The 20075-nt window shown below is 46.5% G+C and overlaps 1 protein-coding gene across 1 annotated transcript in view; it reads left to right on the top strand.

Moving 5' to 3' along the window:
• Nucleotides 1–20075, top strand: part of PLD1 (phospholipase D1) — a 183561-nt gene that overhangs the window by 88281 nt on the left and 75205 nt on the right. Inside the window, exons 7-11 of the mRNA XM_015415255.1 lie at nucleotides 4890–4948; nucleotides 6907–6999; nucleotides 14293–14445; nucleotides 16164–16313; nucleotides 19006–19089. Coding sequence (XP_015270741.1) covers nucleotides 4890–4948; nucleotides 6907–6999; nucleotides 14293–14445; nucleotides 16164–16313; nucleotides 19006–19089 — 539 coding nt within the window. The remainder of the gene's footprint in view (nucleotides 1–4889; nucleotides 4949–6906; nucleotides 7000–14292; nucleotides 14446–16163; nucleotides 16314–19005; nucleotides 19090–20075) is intronic.

Below are 20075 nucleotides of genomic sequence, written 5' to 3'. Positions count from 1 at the left end.
AAACTCCTTTCCCTTCCCCTCCCCACAACAGACACCCTGTGAGGTGGGTGGGGCTGAGAGAGCTCTGACAGAAACTGCTCTTTTTCAAGGACAGCTGTGCCAGAGCTTGTGACTGACCCAAGGTCATATCAGCAGGTGCAAGTGGAGGAGTGGGGAATCAAACCCGGTTCTCCCAGATTAGAGTCCGCACACTTAACCACTACACCAAACTGGCTCTCCAGCACTGAGGCCAACTTTCCGCTTCCCTTACAGAATTCCCACTGATAGTCAACCATCCAGCATTAGAATGTTTGTGAATATTCTTTGACACCACAGAAGCTCATACATAAACTGGTTGTACAAAAGGGCTGTTTTTAATGTTAGAGATGTGGCTAGGAATTTACAGAGCTATTTTCACTGTGCCCAAGATTAGATTGTGTCTTGTGAGATTTTTCACCATCCCCCCCCCCAAGTAAATATGTTTTATCATAAAGCGCCTTTGCAACTCTTCTCAGTTTACAAAATTGTTTACCACATTGTTTGGGGGCAGAGCTGTAGCTAGGGAGAAATCGTGGGGTGTGTTACCTCACCTGGAACACTCATTCACCCCAGCTAAGAATCTTTCCTCACAAACCCACACTTCCTTCTTTATAACTTGTACCAACTCATAGATACTAAAATATGCACATACGTTTGGGCTTGGCAGCAAGTTTATAAAAGCAGTGTTTTATTATAAAGAAACTTCTGCCTTGCATCCATTTCTTTGAAGTCGCGCCTGCTGGAATTGTGGCCGCCCCACCTAGCCAGGAAGTCAGGCCAAAGTCCTATGGGGAGGGGAGAGGTAGAAGAGAAGAGAGAAGAAGAGATTGGATTTATCCCCCGCCCTTCACTTGGAGTCTCAGAGCGGCTTACAAACTCCTTTTCCCTTCCCCTCCCCACAACAGACACCCTGTGAGGTGGGTGGGGCTGAGAGAGCTCTGACAGAAACTGCTCTTTTTCAAGGACAGCTGTGCCAGAGCTTGTGACTGACCCAAGGTCACATCAGCAGGTGCAAGTGGAGGAGTGGGGAATCAAACCCGGTTCTCCCAGATTAGAGTCCGCGCTACTAACCACTACACCAAACTGGCTCTCTAGAAACACAAGTTCAAGGCTTTTTTCGGAGCATATAACTAAGGAACGGCTAAAGGGTTCTTTTGATCCTGGTGGTAGTCTGTGATTGTCCTAACCAGGCCCCCTTTTTCAACCCCCTATGTCTTCAAAAAAGGAAAGACTGGCATAAAACAGGGCTTGCTGCTGCTAGTGGATCATTTCTGACCTTCCTTAAATTCTGGTTTAAATGAATATACATGGAGCTGCCTTAACCTGAGTCAGACCATTTGTCTGCCACTATTGTCTACTCTGACTTGTGGTGACTCTCTACAGTCATGGATGTTTGACATCATTTTATTCATTGGAGATACTGGGGGTTTAGCTTCGGACCTTCTGGGTGGAAAGCTGATGCTCTGCCACTGAGCCATGGCCTCATTCAAGCGCGCACGCGCACACATGCACCTCCCTTTGAAAATGCATCCACCTAATAGCTGTCACTTCACCATTCAGCTTTCATTCCTTTCTTCTCATCAGCTGATCTTTCCTGGCTGTTTGTTTTTACATTTGTTGCAACTGATATGGAAGCCCTTAGATTCTCCCGCCTCCTGGGGAAACTGAGCCTTTGTACACACAGGTGGGAGAGTGTACGGTTTCAATGACAAGGAATGAAAGGGATTGCTGTCCAAGACGTTCAGTTTTCTTGCTAGAACCCTGCAGGTTTTTAAGTTCAAGGGATTTGGTTTTGTCTGTTTACAATAGCATTTAGGTAGCGTTGATTATTTGAGTAACCCTTGCGTTTCCGTCCATTGCATAAAACTCATTTTGCCTCAATCCATAGAGCACTGTGTTGGAGACATATGAGTGCTTTCACACACACTAAATAACTCATTTTCAATCCGCTCTCAATATACTTTGCAGCTGGATTTTACTGTGTGAAATGGCAACGTCCACTTGCAAGCGGTCGCTGAAGTAGATTGAAACTGCATTATTTAGCACGTGTGAAAGCATCATTAGTCGGGTATCTGTTTCCCTTGTATGAAGTCCCATGTTCAAACCTTGGCATATCCAGTTAAAAGCATCTTAGAAAGCCCTTTCTCTGGCAGAGAACCACTACCACTCAGAGACAATACTAGATGGATCACTGGACTGACTTGGCATAAGGCGGCTTCGTAAATCCAGGACAGGCAGATTACTGTGAAAAAGCAGCCACTAATTCGGGGGTGGTGGTGGTGGCTGCATTCAGATGTCATCCTGAACTGTGGTTGTATGTTGCACCCCTATACAGCCTTGATGTCTTGTTTACAAACATGTTGACAGCTTTTCCCATTTACAAAAGGAAAAAAAAAACAGGGTACAAAAGAGGAAGCTCAAGATTAAGCACAAGGAGGTTGTTGGCGCTTGGCAACAAGTGGCACAGAGTGCTCTGTTGTGTATTCCCTAGAGATGTGAAGGCCCGGGAAAAAAATGGAAAAATTTGGGGAAAAAACAGGTTTTTTCCGTTTTTTTCCTGAAGCCTTTTTTGTTTTTTTCCAAAAAATTGGAAAAATTGAAAAAATAAATTAAAATAAATTGACTATGAAACGTTTTATTTTAACATGATGAATAAAATATTTTAATACAAGGTGTTCAAATATTTTCCAAATCATTTCTAATATATATATATATGGTATCAGATTGATCTAATTTCTGTGCACTGAGGACAAGCAAGTCCTAGGTTACAAACTGAACTCTCTAATGCAAGAACAAGATGCATTTCTTCCTTTAGGAGGTGCTATTTGTCGGAAGAAAATAAAAAGGTTTCAGTTTTGTTTTTGCATGTGGATGGGTATTCTGTTTGTAATAATTGTTTGGATACACTATATTTTTAATATGCTAGTTGTGATAATTTCATGCCAAGTAAAAATGTCCATAGTCATATTTTATGTTCCTAAAGTAACAGAATGACTTTCAATCTAGAAAAGACAAAAGAAATGCTGTCGCATTTTTTCAATTTTTCCGTAAATTTTCGTTGTTCCCCGAAAAAACCCGGAAAAAAACTGGGGTTTTTCCCGAGCTTCAAAATTTCCGGAAATTTTACATCTCTAGTATTCCCCCTCCAACTTGTTGTTTTCATAAAAGCAAATATTGAGGGGGTGTTAAGCACGAGCAGAAGGGATGCTTGACCCTTTTAGCTCCACCCTCTTTTCCTGGTCCCTCCCCTCAAGTGTGTTTCCAGCCACAGGTGAGAAGGTACCATTTTATTGGGGGAGGGTCTGTTTTTGCTTAGGCTTCACATGTTAGTCAATTCCCTTCCTAATGTTCCACTTCTTTTGTCTACTGGGTTGCAAGTCTGCAGGCAGGCCCTGGCTCCGTCTATGGTTCCTGGTAGTTTAACTTCAAAGCACTTTTGGAAAATTAAACAGATATCGTGATCTGCTTTTTGGCCAGTGCAAATGTACAGCAAAATTAAATTAGAATTTATGCATTCCCCCCCCCCCATCAAGTTGCTGACTTGTGGGAACCCGGTAGGATTTTCAAGGCAAGAGATGTTTGGAGGTGGTTTGCCATTGCCTGCCTCTGTGTCACAACCCCGGTATTCCTTGGAGGCCTCCCCTCCAAATACTAGCCAGGGCCGACCCTGCTTAGCTTCTGAGATCTGATGTGATCTTGCCAGCCTGGGCTATCCAGGTTAGGGCAGTATATGGATCTGGTGAAGGATTAAGATTAATTCATCCTGAAATGACCCCTAAAAGAACCAACCCTGGGCCAACTTACTGATTTTTTAAAGCAACAATTGTACTATAAGTTTCTATAGGTAAGATTTTTTACCAAATGTGAAAGTTTTTTTAAAAAATGTGCACACAAAGCATGGAAATAGCCAGTCCAGAGAACATCACGCACAATAGTGGGATCTAATATCTTGCGGCACAGAAGGGTTTTTGCCATTGAAAGAATGACGAGCACTGCCAACTTCTCATGGAACTTAGTGGTGATCTCCTGTTGGAGGCAGCAGGGATGGATCTGGCACCGTGAAATAAAATTTTGAATGCGTCCACTCAGTGTACATTGTATGTGTGTGATGTGATTGAAGAGACATACAGACCTTCAGCTTCCGTGTATGGCTCATGGGTTAGATTTTGACACAAATCGGGGAGCCAGTGCCACAAATAGAGGTCAAAAGAGGGGCCTTGTCAAGAGGAATGGCCACGTGAAGGGAGTCTGCCCCTCAAGACTGCGATCACACGCTCCTTTAGATCTGGCATAGGTGCGAATGCCTGACGGATCTAAAGGGGGCGATCGGACAGCAACATCTGGGAAGCGTCCTGCAGTCATCAGCCACCTTGGCTGCTCCGCCGTGGAAGCGGAGTTAAAAGACACTGCGGAAAGTCCGGTGTTATCTGGATAATGCGGGCCACGGGCAGACTTTCCCATCTGATCACTCTAGCACGCTCTCATGCCGTCGGGATGGCCTGATTGGACCATCCCGACTCCGTGCCATCCCCCCCCTTTCGCAGTATGCACATTATCGCCTACTCCATAGGGAGCCCTCCGTGCCAAGGTGCGATTCCTCATTTATGCACAAGGGAAACAAATGGCAAAAAAAGACCCACAGTTGCGTTTGATCACGCAGTGACGGGCTGCACCCGCAGCTACAAAGGGAGGTGTGATCTCGCAACTGCATGTCAAATTCCTCCGGAGGAAATGGCCTCTCTTCCCCCTCCGCTTCATCCGGCATGTGTGACCGCAGCCCAAAAGTGGTTTAGTGAATTAAATCTCTCCTTGATTCCTGCAGTCCAATTATTGAAGACATCCTCTCCCTTCTTTTATGATTAATTTTTCAGATGGAATTCATCGGTGTGAGTCAGCTGTCGTTTATCCATGATCTGGGACCAAAAGGCATGTAAGTTGACCTGTCTTTTTCAGACCAGACCCCCTGGGGAGTAAGTTTGGGTTCTGAACCACAGCACAGTCTTGGGCTATAACACTCCTCTCCTTGACCAAACAGAGGCCTGACATTGGACACTTAGGGGATTTCCATGTCTTTCTTGCAGGGCCAGGTTCAGGCATCGAAGACCAAGGCAAAATAACTTATCAGAGAGACAGACTGAGGTCTGTTCCCAGAACGTGGTCCAGCCAGCTGGGGCAGATGGAGATGGGCCTATGGAAGCAGGAGAGATGTACAGAAAAGGGAAGGCAGTTGAGAAAAGATAAGGAAGTGGGCTGTGGTTAGGGCTGCCAAGCCGCGGCGGGGGATCCGTATGTCTTCACGGGATCCCTGCCGCGGGGGACAGCAATACGCATTGCACCGCCGTCGCGGCGTATTGCTGTCCCCTGTGGCAGGGATCCTGTGAAGACATACGGATCCCCCGCCGCGGCTTGGCGGCCCTAGCTGTGGTAGCACATGTGCATTGCAAGCCGAAGGTCCCAGGTTCAGGTCGCTGGCATCTCTGCTTAATGGATCAGGTGATATGAAAAACCTCTGCCTGAAACCCAGGAGACCTGCTGCTCATAAACATAACCAGCGGTCTGTTGACAAAACAATGATCTGAGTCCATATCAGGTAGTTTTTAACGTTAAATGCAAATTTGAAAAACTCAAGAGAAATATAATAAGATATCCTCACCCAAGCTATTTGCCTTTACTGGATGCAAGCATACTCAGAAGGTGGTTCCACATATACTGTCTGGTATCGACCAGAACCAGGGCCTTTTCTTTGGCAGCTCCAACCTACTGGAATGAGCTCCCAGAGGAGATCAGGGCCCTGCGGGACTTTGCACAGTTTTGCAGGGCCACGGAAATGGAGCTCTTCCGCCAGACGTTTAGGTAGGAGCCGTGTTATCATCTATGCCCGGTGCCAGTCTGTTTCCAGCCTGAGCCCGTCGATAATGGATGGACCGATAAATGCACTTTATTGCAATGATACTGCCATTGTTTTGTTAATTGTTTTTAATAACTTGTGTATTTTATATTAATATTTGTATTGTTGTTTACCATTTGATTCTTGCATAAGCCGCCCTGAACCCGCCTCGGCGGGGAGGGCAGGGTAAAAAATCAAATCAATTAATCAATTAATTAAATGAAATAAATGAAATAAAGACTGCATCAGAGCCCTTTAGGTCAGAGCTGTGTATTCTGAGTGGTGGTTTCTCTTCCAGTTCTGGGAAAGGAAAAACTCTTTCCCAATACTTGTTATATGAGATCTAGGCCCTTTCTGCGCTCTCCTTTTAATCCATGTTCACCCCAGTGTCCTCCAATTCTGCACTAAAATCAAATTCAACATTCTTTTTAATCCAGTTCCCCACCCCCACCCCCACCCCCATTCTGTGCTAAAATTGAGTTCAACCTTCTTTTTATTTGGGTTTTTCCCCCATTCTGCATTACATCACCTCCCTTCAGTGGTCAGCCCGGTTTCAGCCTGCTGTTGCCCCGAGTCATTTGGATGCTGTTTTGCCGTGGACATAAATTGCCTTGACTCAAACACACTGAGAAAATCTGGAGTGGCAGGCAAATGCGGAAAGCACCCTAGTTAGAGAGGTCAAGGACATGCCTGGGACTGACAGCATGCAAACCAGATATCCTTGAGCCCTTTGGTTATCCTAGTCTCTTTTTATCTAGCAAGCTATGCAGGTTAGCAACAGGAAGGAAGGTTCTGCCTGTTTAAAAGGGTGCATTTCCATTGTCCTTGCAAGTAGGCAAAATGCAGATGTACGGAAGTTCCTGTCAGGGTTGTGATTTGCCTCGACAGCCTTTGATAGTGAGCAGAATATCAAATCGATCTTGCGTATAAACCCGTGGCTTATTATTGGTGGTTGTTTCCAAGAACTCTCCCCCCCCCATCTCTCTTCTCTTTGCTTTCAGAGAGGGCATGATCATGAAACGGTCTGGAGGTCACAGAATACCTGGCCTGAATTGCTGCGGGCAGGGGAGGCTGTGCTACCGATGGTCGAAAAGGTACCTTTCTGTTTTCAAGTGGTCCCCTGCCCCATCACAATGCTGGACGTATTGCCAGCAGATGGGACTGATCACCCCCCTTTCAAAGCTATAAATAATTGACTGTCCCAAGAAACATGCTCGGAGCAGAAACTCAAGGGCAGAACCGAGACAATTATTTTCCGGTCTATGTCTGTGGAACCTCAGCCAGGTGCCAAAGGGAGAGTTGATGAAACTGAATGCAAATACCTGCTTGCATCCTGTTTGTTAGCCACTCTACCTTTGGCTTGGATCCCATGGAAAATCTCTGAGGACAGAAGGGATTTCCTTTCGCACAGGGGGCTTCCGCCTCCCGTTGCAGCCCCGATTGATCCTTGAAATGCTGCTCTTAGGAACAGCATGAGGGCAAATCAGAGGTCTGTGATGGGAGGAGGGAATCGGCAAAAACTATTTCCCTTTCCCTCTCCATGGAAATCTTCCACTGGATCCGCCCCATTGTTTTGTTGCTAAAGTTGGGGGTGGCCAGCGTCTGCACTCTGGGGGACAACTCTGGACTTACCAAACAGTTGAAACAACTGTGCCAAGGTCAAAATGTGGCAAGACCAGCAGCAGCCAAGTAAGACTGTTGTAGAGCCAGACTCACCTTGAGAGTTGCCAGTTTGACCTGAAGAAATTTTTCTGTGGTGGTTCTTTGTGCTTGTGACAGGTGGAGGCAGCTTTTAAGGAGCAGGAAATCAGGGTGAAGGGAGAGGAAAGGTGTGATTACTATCTGGCCAGATTGCATAAAAACAAACCTCAGTCATAGCTTGGCTTCTCTCAGATATTGGGTCTCTGAGCTGAACTTGAACAGCCTTTCTAATTGCCCCACTATTTCATTTTTGGAGCCCCTAGGGGGGGGCATTCTCCACGGAGCAGTCACATTTCTACCAGTCTGGTGAGGCACAGTCCTTCTCCTGGCATTTCTTGTTTGGTTTATATCTCAAGTTGAGTCATTGTGAATTTATCTTTTGGCTTGTTTGTTTTTTTAAATAAAATGCTAAATTGTTATTTTCCCACATATTATTTATTTTCTTGCTTCATTTCTAACCCACTTTTCCCCCAATAAGGACCCAAAGCAGTGTATGTAATTCCCTTCTCATCCATTTTATACTCACAACAACCCTGCATGATAGGTCTGGCCGAGTGTATGACTGGCCCAGGAAGCTCATGGCCAAGTGGGGATTAGAACCTGGATCTTCTGGATCATAGTCCAGTACTGTAACCACTACACCACACTGGGTCTCAATACCACACACAACAACAACAACAACAACAATAATAGTTGGTTTTTATACCCTGCTTTTCTCTATCCTAAAAGAGCCTCAAAACAGCTTACAATCGCCTTCCTTTCCTCTCCCCACAGCAGACACCTTGTGAGGCAGGTGGGGGCTGAGGGAGTTCTGAGAGAACTGCAACTGACCCAAGGTCACCCAGCAGGCTTCATGTGGAGGAGTGGGGAATCAAACCCTATTCTCCAGATTAGAGTCTGCCACTCTTAACTACTACATCACACTGTCTCGCTAATAAAATAAAACATATTAAAATAATAATAATACATAAATAATAAAACATTTAATAATCTGTAACAATAAAACAATTTTCCCTGACATTCCTTCCCCTTCTATATCTGGTTTAATATAATGAAGATATAGTTTTTTTAAAAAAAGATGGATCAGGGCTATGCCAGAGAGATTAAATATATTAACTTCTGGAGGTTTTAATCACATTTTAACAAGTTTAATATATTCTGTATATGTCTGCTTATTTGAAGATTTATAATCTACTTTTCAACTCAAATGAACTCTCCAGAACTTTTTTGATCATATACATTGATTATTTAGTGGCTTGGGAGTTATTTTTATTTTTTAAAATACAGTATTGTTTGTATTCTAATTCTGGGTTGACCTTTCTCTTGGAAGTCTTCTCCAAGTTGTGTCTTTCTGTTGGCGTTTCCCACCAGCATCCACCACATCTATATATATAAAAGAAAGTCCCCTCATCATAAAATCAATGCCCAGGCCAAACCGCTGGACCTAGAAACACCAAATTTGGGGAGAGTGCTCCTACCATGGCATAGATGCTCACAAAGAAGGGATTTTTAGAAATTCGACCCCTAAGTGGGTCAAAAGGGGTAAAATGTGCTCCCCCCATTGATTTCTATGTGACTGCCAGGCTGCTGCCTCCTTGCACCCCCCACTCTTTGATTGGTCAGCTGCTGAGCTCAGTGTTCTGAGGTAAGGAAAAAAAACAGTTACAGGGGACTACAGAGAGCTAATGACAGTTGAGGAAATCAGGAATGGCCAACCGCCTGTGAGGTGAAGCAAATTCCAAAACATGCTCCCCCCTCCTACATCTGACAGGCAGTTTTCTGTCAGGTGCAGCAGCAGTTGCAGGGTGCTTAAAGTCACGAGGGAGCCTGCCCCAGCAGTAACGCCTTAGTAATCCTGCCAGCCCCGCCTCCAGAGTGCCTTCTAATACTCCTCCCCCCCCCTACACTGGACAGGCGGCTGCCTGTCAGGTGTAGGAAAAGAGGTAGGATGCTTATAGCCCCCGGGGAGGTTTGGTCAGCAAGATTGCCTTAGCCCTGCTGCTGGCCCAGTCTCCCTGATGCCTTTAAACATAACCCTCCCAACACCAGACAGGCGGGTGTCATTCTTAGGACCCTAAGCAGAGTCATACCTTTCTAAGTCTACTGAAGTCAATGAGCTTAGAAGGGTGTAGCTCTGCTTAGGCCCCTGCCACACGGCAGGGAAACGACGAGGTAAAGCGCGGCTAAATAGAGCCGCTCCAAAGTTGAGACGCTGCGGCGGGATCCCACGGATCCCCTGGCCGCAGCGCCTCTTCTCCCCGGCAAGAGCAGACGCCGGGGAGGACGAGCCAGATGGGAGGGGGAGGCTGCCGAACTGCGCATGCCCGAGCATGCGCAGTACGGCCGGGGGCCGGGATGCGGCGGCGCAAGGACGCGCCGCCGATCCCACGGCCGGCTTGGGGCGCCCCAGACGATTGCTACCACCTAGATAGGTGGTTCGTCTTTGCAGCGGGGTATTGCCATTTGGGCCGGATCAGGGACGGAGACGGCACGCTCACCAGATGTTGAGGTGAGATCGCGCCTGTTTGCTCCGCCCCAGTTCCGTCCCGCTCCCGGCCCAAATGGGCTCGTATGAACGGGGCCTAGAATTCCTACAACAAATGTTACATTTCAGACTTTACATCATCAGTATTATAACTGGATTTATGGAAGTTAAATACCGTAGCGAAGCACGGGTATCAGGCTAGTATAGTATGGTTCATTTTCCCTGTGTTGCTGCCCCATTTTACTCTGTCAAGTAGTTCAGTCTCCTGCATGAATAAATCTTAAGAACATAAGAATAGCCCTTTGGGAGGAGGCTAGTGGTCTGTTTGGTCCAGCATCCTTTCTCACACAGTGCCCTACCAGTTCCTCTGGAGGTCCGACAACAGGGCACAGAGACTGAGGCCTTCCCCTGATGTTGCGTCCTGGCACTGATATTCAGAGGTTTACTGCCTGTGAATATGGAGGTTCTTTTTAGTCACCGTGGCTAGCAGCCACTGATAGAAGAAGGAGAAGAAGAGATTGGATTTATACCCCGCCCTTCACTACCCAAAGGTGTCTCAGAGCGGCTTACAAACTCCTTCCGCTCCCCACAACAGACATCCTGTGAGGTAGGTGGGGCTGAGAGAGCTCTTGACAGGAACTGCTGTTTTTTCAAGAACAGCTGTGCCAGAACTATGGCTTGCCCAAGGTCATCCAGCCAGGTGCAAGTGGAGGAGTGGGGAATCAAACCCGGTTCTCCCAGATTAGAGTCTGCGCACTTAAGCACTACACCAAACTGACTCTAGACCTAACCTCCATGTCTCTGTCTAATCCCCTTTCAAAGCTGTCTATGCCTGTAGCCATCACTACATCCTCTAGGAGTGAATTCCACATTTTAATCACTCGCTGTGTAAGGAAGCATTTCCTTTTGTCTCTCTTGAATCTATGGCCCATCGCCTTCATCAGATGCCCTCAAGTCTTGAGATCCTGTGTCCTTTTTTTGTTTTCAGCATCTTGCGTCAAGTGTTAGTGGCAGATGCGAGGAGACCGCGAGTGCCAACTCGGTAAAAGTGCATTGTGTTCCCTGCCTTGTTTGTCCTCTGTGCTCTCCTCATTGAGAAGCTCCAGTCAGTCCTGGAGCATGTCACAAAAACCCGATTCAGTTTGGAACAAGAACACTGCCGAGCTCTTTACACTGGAGCCATTGTTCCTGGAGAGCGCCTTTGCCACGGAGGGATGATACCCTTGATGACCTTGGTTGCCTTTTCCCACATTATGCCGCATCAGGTGTCTGACTCCTCTCTTGTCAGGCAGGTCTCTTGCAAGGGAACAGAGAAGCAGAGTTCCCTTTAGAGCTGGTCTGCATTTATGATCATTTATGATCATTCAGGGCCGGCATTAGGGACCAGCATGGTGAGGTGTTGGCCAAGGCTGCAGAAGTCCTCTGCTAAATGCCGATACTAGGCACCTCTGCCCTCAGCTGGATGACTCAGGTTAGTCTGATCTCATTACATTTTGGAAGCTAAGCGGCATCAGCCCTGGTTAGTGCTTGGATGAAAGACCAGGTAATGGGAAGTCACCCCTGTTTGTCTCTTGCGTTGAAAGGTCACCAAAAGTGTAGGAAGGGTTTAGGGTTGCCAGCTCTGGGTTGGGAAATACCTGGAGATTTTGAGAGTGGAGTCTGGTCAGGGGAGGAGAGGAGAGGGACCTTGGCAGTGTATAATGCCATAGATTCCACCTGCCAAAGCAACCATTCCCTCCAGGGGAATTGACCTTGGTCACCTGGAGATCAGTTGTAATAGCAGAAGACCGCCAGATGCCACATGGAGGTTGGCAACCGAGGCTCTGGCGACCTAGGCCAGTAAAGTAAATTCTGTATCCCCCTCTATGGAAGTACATGTTTCACTGCAGTGTCTCTGAGGCAATAAGCTGAAGGACAGTATGGTTGGAGACCTCCAGGCAAATGCTCAGCTAATCAGCAGATGGAAACTGGGCCCAAAGGGTAGGGCGTGATCACCCTGGGGAGAAAAATAAGGCCTTGTCTACTTACAGGAAGTTCTGACCATAGAGTTCCTGACAATTCCTAGATCGACCCTGAAGGGTAGCTCTAGCAATCTCCAGCGACTCTGTGGTCAGACCTACCAGCAAGTAGCCAAGGACTTATCTTTCTTTTTAATGTTTCACTCGGGACTCTGCCCCCCCCCCCGTCCCACTGGTTGCCAGGCACTGCTTGGCAACCTAGTGTAACCAATGATCTGGGGAAAATGTCTTTAGAGAGGCTGGAGTGTGAGAATAATCCTTACACATCCACCCTTGCTCTCCGACAAGTTTTAAGAATTGCTCCTTGCCACCAAGTCAGTGTATCTGCTCAGGAAACTGGGCTGTGGGAAATGGACATTTTAGTAGTCCAGAGACACGTGCAGGGATCAGGTGCTAAAAATATCTCTCAGCTGTAAAGGACTTATTTCCCTGCTCTCTGCCACACCTCTTGGGAGGTCTACATCGAGCATAGGGAAAAAACCTAGTTTGTAATTTTTTTCTACCCTCAATTTGTATGTTTCTGGTGCGGCGCTTGTTGCTTGGCAATGCAACCTTTTCCAAAGCACATCCTCTTCTGTATGCTTTCCGTTAACTTTAATGGAATTAAGTAAGTGTGCCTTTATAAATAAACCATTAGAAGTCTAGTGTGTGCCAGTCTCGCTATGCTTCTAGGTGCTCCAAGGTATTAGATTTAGTCAGAACACGTTATGAAGCTCCCCCTGTTCTTTATTAATTAAGTTCTTGTGGTCACCCAATGTGTCTCATTGGGCAGTTCACATATCTTTGTTAATTGCTTTGTCCCTGCTGCGCTAACTGGTGATTTGCAGATGTGAATGGACACATAAAATATCACTAGTGTTGGATCCCACGGTTCTATTCCACTAATTGTGGCACTTTGCCACACTGCAGAGAGCTGGGGGGGGAAGCGTTACCATCAGCAGAACAGATCCACAGGATCTAGCTTGTAGGATTTTGATACCCATTCTCACTCAAGCTTTTCGTTTAGTGGAGAGAAGATGCTTTTTCGGCAGAAGGTCTTGGACTTCTTGAGATCAAAGAGGTATCAGGATTTGGGGAAGACCCTGAAGAGCCACTCCTATTCAAAGTGGATAGATCTGGGCTTGAGAAACCGATGGCTTGACTCTGTATCAGGCAGCCGCATGTGCTCATAGATGGTTTGCGTGGGAGATAGGAACAAATTGCTGTGGAATTTCTTTTCTTTTTGCCCCTTGCTGCTGGAACTACCACATCTCATTGTCAATTCGGGTACTTTCCAAGGCCCTGTAACCACTGAATTCATTCAGCACTGAAGGCTTTCTTGGAGGAATGTGAGCCAATCTCAAGTGTGTGGCTGGGAAAACCGAAGCGGGTTGGAGTGTCTGAGTGTCCAGTTTCCTGAAGCAGAAATAAGTGACACCAAGCAAAACAGTATAATCCTCACTTCTGGTTTGAAGACTAAAAGGAAAAGGGGGCGGAGGCCTTATGAAAAATGCCAGAGCTGGCTTTTAATTAGTATCTTTTAATGTTTTGTTTTTATAGCTTTGTATTTTGCAAGCCACCTTGGATAGGTTCCTGGAGAGGCGGCATATCTTTTTTCTAAATGAATAAATAAATATGCACGTGGGTACCTGCTTTCACGTGGGTCACCCGTTTGAAAAAGTGAATACTACAGAGCTAGCTGGGTTGGTTACTCGGATAGATCCATCAGTCCATAAATTCTGCGTTTATAAAATTCACTTAAAACCAGTTGTTCTCAGTGGGCAAAAAGTAATTCATTCCTATCTGTTTTCAGATGATGCAACCATGGGTAACTACAAGTACAGTCTTAGAAGAGGCGTTCCTTCCTGTATACAAGGGGAGAAAGAATGCCTCGTCCACACTGAGCCTGCCATCTTTTTGTAACTTCTTGTTTTGAAGATCGCAAACAGTGTGTGTGTGTGTGGGGGGGGTTGTTGCTTTGTTTTGATCTGCTGCCTGATGAATAAAGAGAACCTTTTAAATGAATTCAGCTGGTTAATCAATTAAAAACCTTTCATCATTTAACAGTGCAATCTTGTTCCAGTTTAATCCCATTGTTCCAGTTTAATCCCATCAGAATTAGTGAGTTTAGACTAGGAGAAGCTCTGCATATCATTACCGTTGTAAATATTATTGAATATGCATTTCTGCTTGTCTTTTCTTAGGTGGCTAGTAGTAAAAGACTCCTTTTTAATGTACATGAAGCCGGATAGCGGAGCCATTTCTTTTGTCCTGCTGGTGGATAAAGAATTCAGTATCAAGATTGGCAAAAAGGAAACCGAAACTAAATACGGGCTACGAATTGACAATCTCTCCAGGTGAGAAGTTGTTTCCTTGTTATTGTTACTGTATACATTACATGACAGAATAGCTTTATGCAAAGAAGAAAAAGAGAAGGGTGTTTAGATCAATTCATTAACAACAAATAGATGTGTTTTATTTCTGACTTTTTCATTCTAGTGGATAATAAAGATTGCCTTGCATTCACAGAACATTATCTGTACATTGTAAATGATTTATTTGCATCCTTTGCTAATAGTTCAGTGGATAAGGCTACGATCCAAATACGATTAAGCCAATCTTTTATAAAAGTTTAGACGTTCTTGCACAAATTTTTGCCTTCTTGTATGACTCATTATTTACTTAGCATTTGGACTTTGCAAAGAGCTTTAGGCCTTTTTGGTAACTTTAATAGCTCCTGGAATTGCTTTACATATTCGGCCTAACTTGTGGATCTGTTTGCTGTCAATTATTTACTTTATTTATTTATTTATAGTAAGATTTATACCGCGCCCTCTCCGCAAAGCAGGCTCAGGGCGGCTTCCAACAAACACAACAATATAGAATAAAAACATAAATTACAGAATGAAAGCACAGCATTTAAAATAGTACATTACAAATATCAGAATACTGGCGGCAGTTAAAAATCAGACGAATAAAGTGCATTCCAACAAAGTGCTTCGGTGTTATTCCACATAAAGTGTTTAGATGTTATTCTGCTCATTCTTAAGGCAGCTGTTCGATGTTAACATTATGGGCCGTGCACTAGGGCGGGGGCTGCCCCTAATTGTATGCCTGGCGGAAGAACTCCGTCTTTCAGGCCCAGCGGAACTGTGAGAGGTCCCGCAGTGCCCTGATCTCCTCAGGGATCTTGTTCCACCAGGCAGGGGCTGCCACAGAAAAGGCCCCGGCCCTAGTAGCAGCTAGCCTGGCCTCCCTCGAGCCTGGTAGGGTCAACCGATTTTGAGACCCAGACTGTAGTGCTCTCTGGGGTATATACGGGGAAAGGCGGTCCTGTAGGTATGTCGGACCCCGGCCATATAGGGCTTTAAAGGTAAGAACCAGCACTTTGAAGCGAATTCGGTATGCTATTGGCAGCCCGTGCGGTGTCCTCAGCACAGGCTGGATGTGCTCCCATCTAGAGAGACCCATCAACAGCCTGGCCGCGGCATTCTGCACTAGCTGCAGCTTCCGGATCCACGACAAAGGCAGCCCCATGTAGAGAGCACTACAGTAGTCTAGTCTCGAGGTGACCATCGCGTGGATCACTGTAGCCAGGTCAGCACGGCCGAGGAAGGGAACCAACTGTCTGATCAGCCTCAAATGATAAAAGGCCGACTTGGCAGTGGCGGCTACCTGGGCCTCCATGGTAATGGAGGGATCTAGGAGCACTCCCAAGCTCTGAACCTCTAGCGCAGGGACCAGTGAGGCCACCCCAAAGGTCGGGAGTGGGATCCCCACCCCCGAACCGCCCCGACCCAGGCACAAGACCTCCGTCTTCGCTGGATTCAGCTTCAGCCGGCTCAGTCTGAGCCACCCAGCCACGGCCTGCAAAGCACCATCCAGATCATCTGGTCTGGAGTCCAACTGGCTGCCTAACATCAGATAGAGCTGGGTGTCATCAGCAGTCAGGGTGTCTGACTGGGCCCGATGTCTGCTTTTTCAGCGGCCCAGGTTCAGCCCTTAGCAACAAAGCGTACGATGGGTCAGGATTATGGGGGACTGGATTGTGTGATTTTTCTCTTTCTTTTACTAGGTCACTGATTCTGAAGTGCAACAGCTACAGACACGCTCTCTGGTGGGGCCAAGGAATAGAAGAATTCATTCAGAAGAACGGCAAGAACTTCCTCAAAGATCACAGATTCGGCTCTTACGCAGCTGTCCAGGAGAACACGCTGGCAAAGTGGTGAGGGCCCGGTCCTCTGGTCACTTTTCCTACGGTGGAGGAAAGAGGATGGGGAAATGCTTTACGTGTTGAATTTCTACGTCTGGTGCATGGGCTAACGGCACGAGAGAACTACTAGGGGGGAAATTCAGAGGGTAGCCATGTTAGTCTGCAGCAGAACAGCTAAAATCAGGTCCAGTGGCCTCCTGAAGACCAAGAAGATTTTGGGGTATAAGCTTTTGAGAGTCAACGCTCCCTTCCTCAGTATCTGGCGAAGTAAGCTTTGATTCTCGAAATGTGTTCCCTCTGAGTTAGCTAGCTCACAGTTTTTTAGCCTCCGGCTCACACATTTTTGTCTTTGCTCAGGAAGGAGGGCTCCAGAGCGAACTAGTTTGGTGTAGTGGTTAAGTGCGCGGACTCTAATCTGGGAGAACCGGGTTTGATTCCCCCACTCCTCCACTTGCACCTGCTGATGTGACCTTGGGTCAGTCACAAGCTCTGGCACAGCTGTCCTTGAAAAAGAGCAGTTCCTGTCAGAGCTCTCTCAGCCCCACCTACCTCACAGGGTGTCTGTTGTGGGGAGGGGAAGGGAAAGGAGTTTGTAAGCCGCTCTGAGACTCCAAGTGAAGGGCGGGGTATAAATCCAATCTCTTCTTCTTCTTCTAATTGATGCAGCAGCCAAATCGCTCGCTCACAACCAGTGTTCCCTCTAAGCTGTGGAGTCTTGTGAGCAATGTTCCCTACAAGCTGTGAAGTCCTGTGAGCAAAAATTCTACTTTGTGAGCTACTGGCAATAAAGTTGTGAGCAAGTAATTTGACTGCTGCATAAATTAGTTTGCTCTGGAGCCCTCCTTCCTGAGCTAAGATAAAAATGTGTGAGCTGGAGGCTAAAAAACTGTGAGCTAGCTCACACTAACTCAGCTTAGAGGGAACAGTGCTTGTGAGCAAAATTTCTACTTTGTGAGCTGCTGGCATTAAAGTTGTGAGCGAGTGATTTGGCTACTGCATAAATTGGCTTGCTCTGGAGCCATCCTCCCTGAGCTAAGACAAAAACCTGTGAGCTGGAGGCTAAAATTCTGTGAGGTAGCTCACACTAACTCAGCTTAGAGGGAACACTGCTCACAACTTCAATGCCAGTTGCTCACAAAGTGGAATTTTTGCTGACAAGACTCCACAGCTTAGAGGGAGCATTCACTCTTGTTGATCTCTACGGGGCTGCTGGGCTCAGCCCTAGGGGGAAAGGTGGCAATCCCGGCTTCTCTGCAGCCATGAATTATATAGAAGCTTGGTGGTTGTTGTTGTTTTTAAAGAAATGAAAGTCTCTTCAAAATGCTAATAAGAAGTGTGAGGTGACACAGAAGTATTTCTGGGCTTCTCTTGACAATAAGCACAGCGCCCAGGGATATTTAATTGGAGCAGGGGTGTCTGGCTTCTGCATCCTGAGGGTTATTCCAGACTGTGAACTGTAGGTTGGAAATACACGTTGCTGCATGAAAACCTCCTTAATTGGTGGTCAGACTCCAGTGCAAGGTTTATATATAAGAACAAGCTTGTCGTTACGGGAGTAAGCATGAGTAATCTTTGGGCCCGTGACCTCCCTCCCTTTCCTGGCTCACTCTGAATGTGGATAAGGAAAACATTTTCTCTTTCATGGTTAACTATTTGGTCGGATCCTATTACTCCCCTCTGCGAAGCTGGATCCTAAGGTGGAACCGTCCTTTAAACTGGACAGAGAAACGCTTCTTCTAAGGGTGAAAGGTTTCCTCTGGCGGAGAAAGGTTTCTCAGTTGGAGGAGGTCTTCCTCCGTGGGAGGAAACTGTAACAGAAAGGAGTCATCCGGATCCAGCTTTGCAAGTCATAAGATCCAGCCTACAGCTTGTTTGTTTGTTTTCACTTCATCTCAGGGCCGTTATGTCACAGCTGAATCATGGAGACCCCTCATGAGGTTTTGAAGGCAAGAGGTGGGCAGCGGTGATCTGCCATTGCTTTCCTGGTCTCCCTTGGAGGTGTAGTGGTCAAGTCTAGTGTAGTCGTTAAGTGTGTGGACTCTAATCTGGGAGAACTGGGTTTGATTCCCCACTCGTCCACTTGCAGCTGCTGGATGAACTTGGGCAAGCCATAGTTCTGTCAGTGCTGTTCTCTCAAGGACAGTTCTGGAAAGAACTCTCTCAGCCCCACCTACCTCACAGGGTGTCTGTTGTGGGGAGGAGAAGCCGCTCGGAGACTCCGAGTGAAGGGCGGGGTATAAATCCAAGGATTCCCTGACTCATTCTCATCAAAATGAAGGCATGTTTTGCCATTAGGTGTGAGATCTGCTGCTAACCACCAAGCAGTGGCGGGTGGAGAGTTCACCTGTTCTGAGGCAGACGAAACCCAAAGAGGGACACAACACAATGCATAGCATCTCTTACGGTTTTTGAAACCCATTTATTTTCCTCAGGGGTGAAAGCTTTTGTACCACACCCTTCCCAAAACAGCTGTTCCAGGGACCTAGTCTAGTAGTTCACAGACCGCAAGTTTTCCATCCTTGCTTTGCAGGATCAAAGTGAGGGGGGGGGTTGTTTTTGTTTTTTAAACTAAGGAAATACTCTGGTCCTTTGCTTCCCCCTTTCCTTTTGATAAGTTGCGTGACAGAAATCCTGTTTTTATTTCGTTGTCCTCACTTTCCCTCCCTTCCCCTCTTTGGACATAAAGTATTGTCCTTGCTTTTAGGTACTTGAATGCAAAAGGTTACTTTGAAGATGTTGCCAATGCCATGGAAGCAGCGAAAGAAGAGATTTTCATCACAGACTGGTGGTCAGTATTTACAAATTCAGCATTCTTTTGTCCCAGAGGTACCTCCCAGGGAACATTCTAACAGCGTCACACTGGAACGTTATCGGAGTGTCCTGGTGGTTTGGCAGCAGAGTCAAACATCTCAGAGAGGGGGGGGGGGAGAGAGAGAGAGAGAGAGATTTGTTTCAAAAAGCCTTTAGAAGAGACTTGGCTCCAAAGACAAAGCAGAGGCAACAAATTTTTAAAAGACAGAGGTTGCCTTAGAGGCAGCAGTATGAGAGAACGTGGGTGGTTTTGAACTCTCTTTCTTCAGGCTTGCGCCAGCCAAATTCAAAGCTCTGATGCTTCTTTGAACAGAAAGATGCAAAGCAACTACAGTGTGGGTAATCAGGGCTCTTTTTGTAGAAAAAGCCCAGCAGGAACTAATTAGCATAATAGGTCACACCCAACAGCAGAAACTCATTAGCATATTGGGCCACACCCCTGACCGCACAGCTCATTAGCACATTAGGCCGCACCCCCATGTTACCAGAAGTGTGGTTATCCAGCCACACCCACCTTTTGCTTGTTATTCTGTTTACCTTGTTTGTGGTCAAAACCCAGGGCTTTTTTGTAGCAGGGACTCCTTTGCATGTTAGGCCACACACCCCTAATGTAGCCAATCCTAATGAGTTTCTGCTGTTTGGTGTGGCTATTATGCTAATGAGTTCCTGCTGGCCGTGGCCACCTCAGGAGCCAGCCGGAACTCCGTTCCTGTGCGTTCCTTCCCAAAAATAGCCCTGGTAAAACTGATTCCCAGTTCCTAACTAGAACTTCAGTCTGCTAAATTGAAGGCCAAACAAGATGCGACAGGAAGGCCGTGTCTCTGGCCCTGTTCATATGTGAAGCAGACGGGTGGGGTTTAAGTTTTGTGTCAGAAGATTGCATGTGCCCTCACCACTGAGAGGCTGGGCAGGCACTGTAAATGATGTTCGGAGTGCATTCTTTTCCACACTGGCCTGAGCAGG

The sequence above is a fragment of the Gekko japonicus genome, unplaced genomic scaffold, assembly GCF_001447785.1.
Source record: "Gekko japonicus isolate JY-2015 unplaced genomic scaffold, Gekko_japonicus_V1.1 scaffold320, whole genome shotgun sequence".
Classification (NCBI taxonomy): Eukaryota; Metazoa; Chordata; class Lepidosauria; order Squamata; family Gekkonidae; genus Gekko; species Gekko japonicus.
This window is presented reverse-complemented; position numbering and strand designations above follow the sequence as displayed.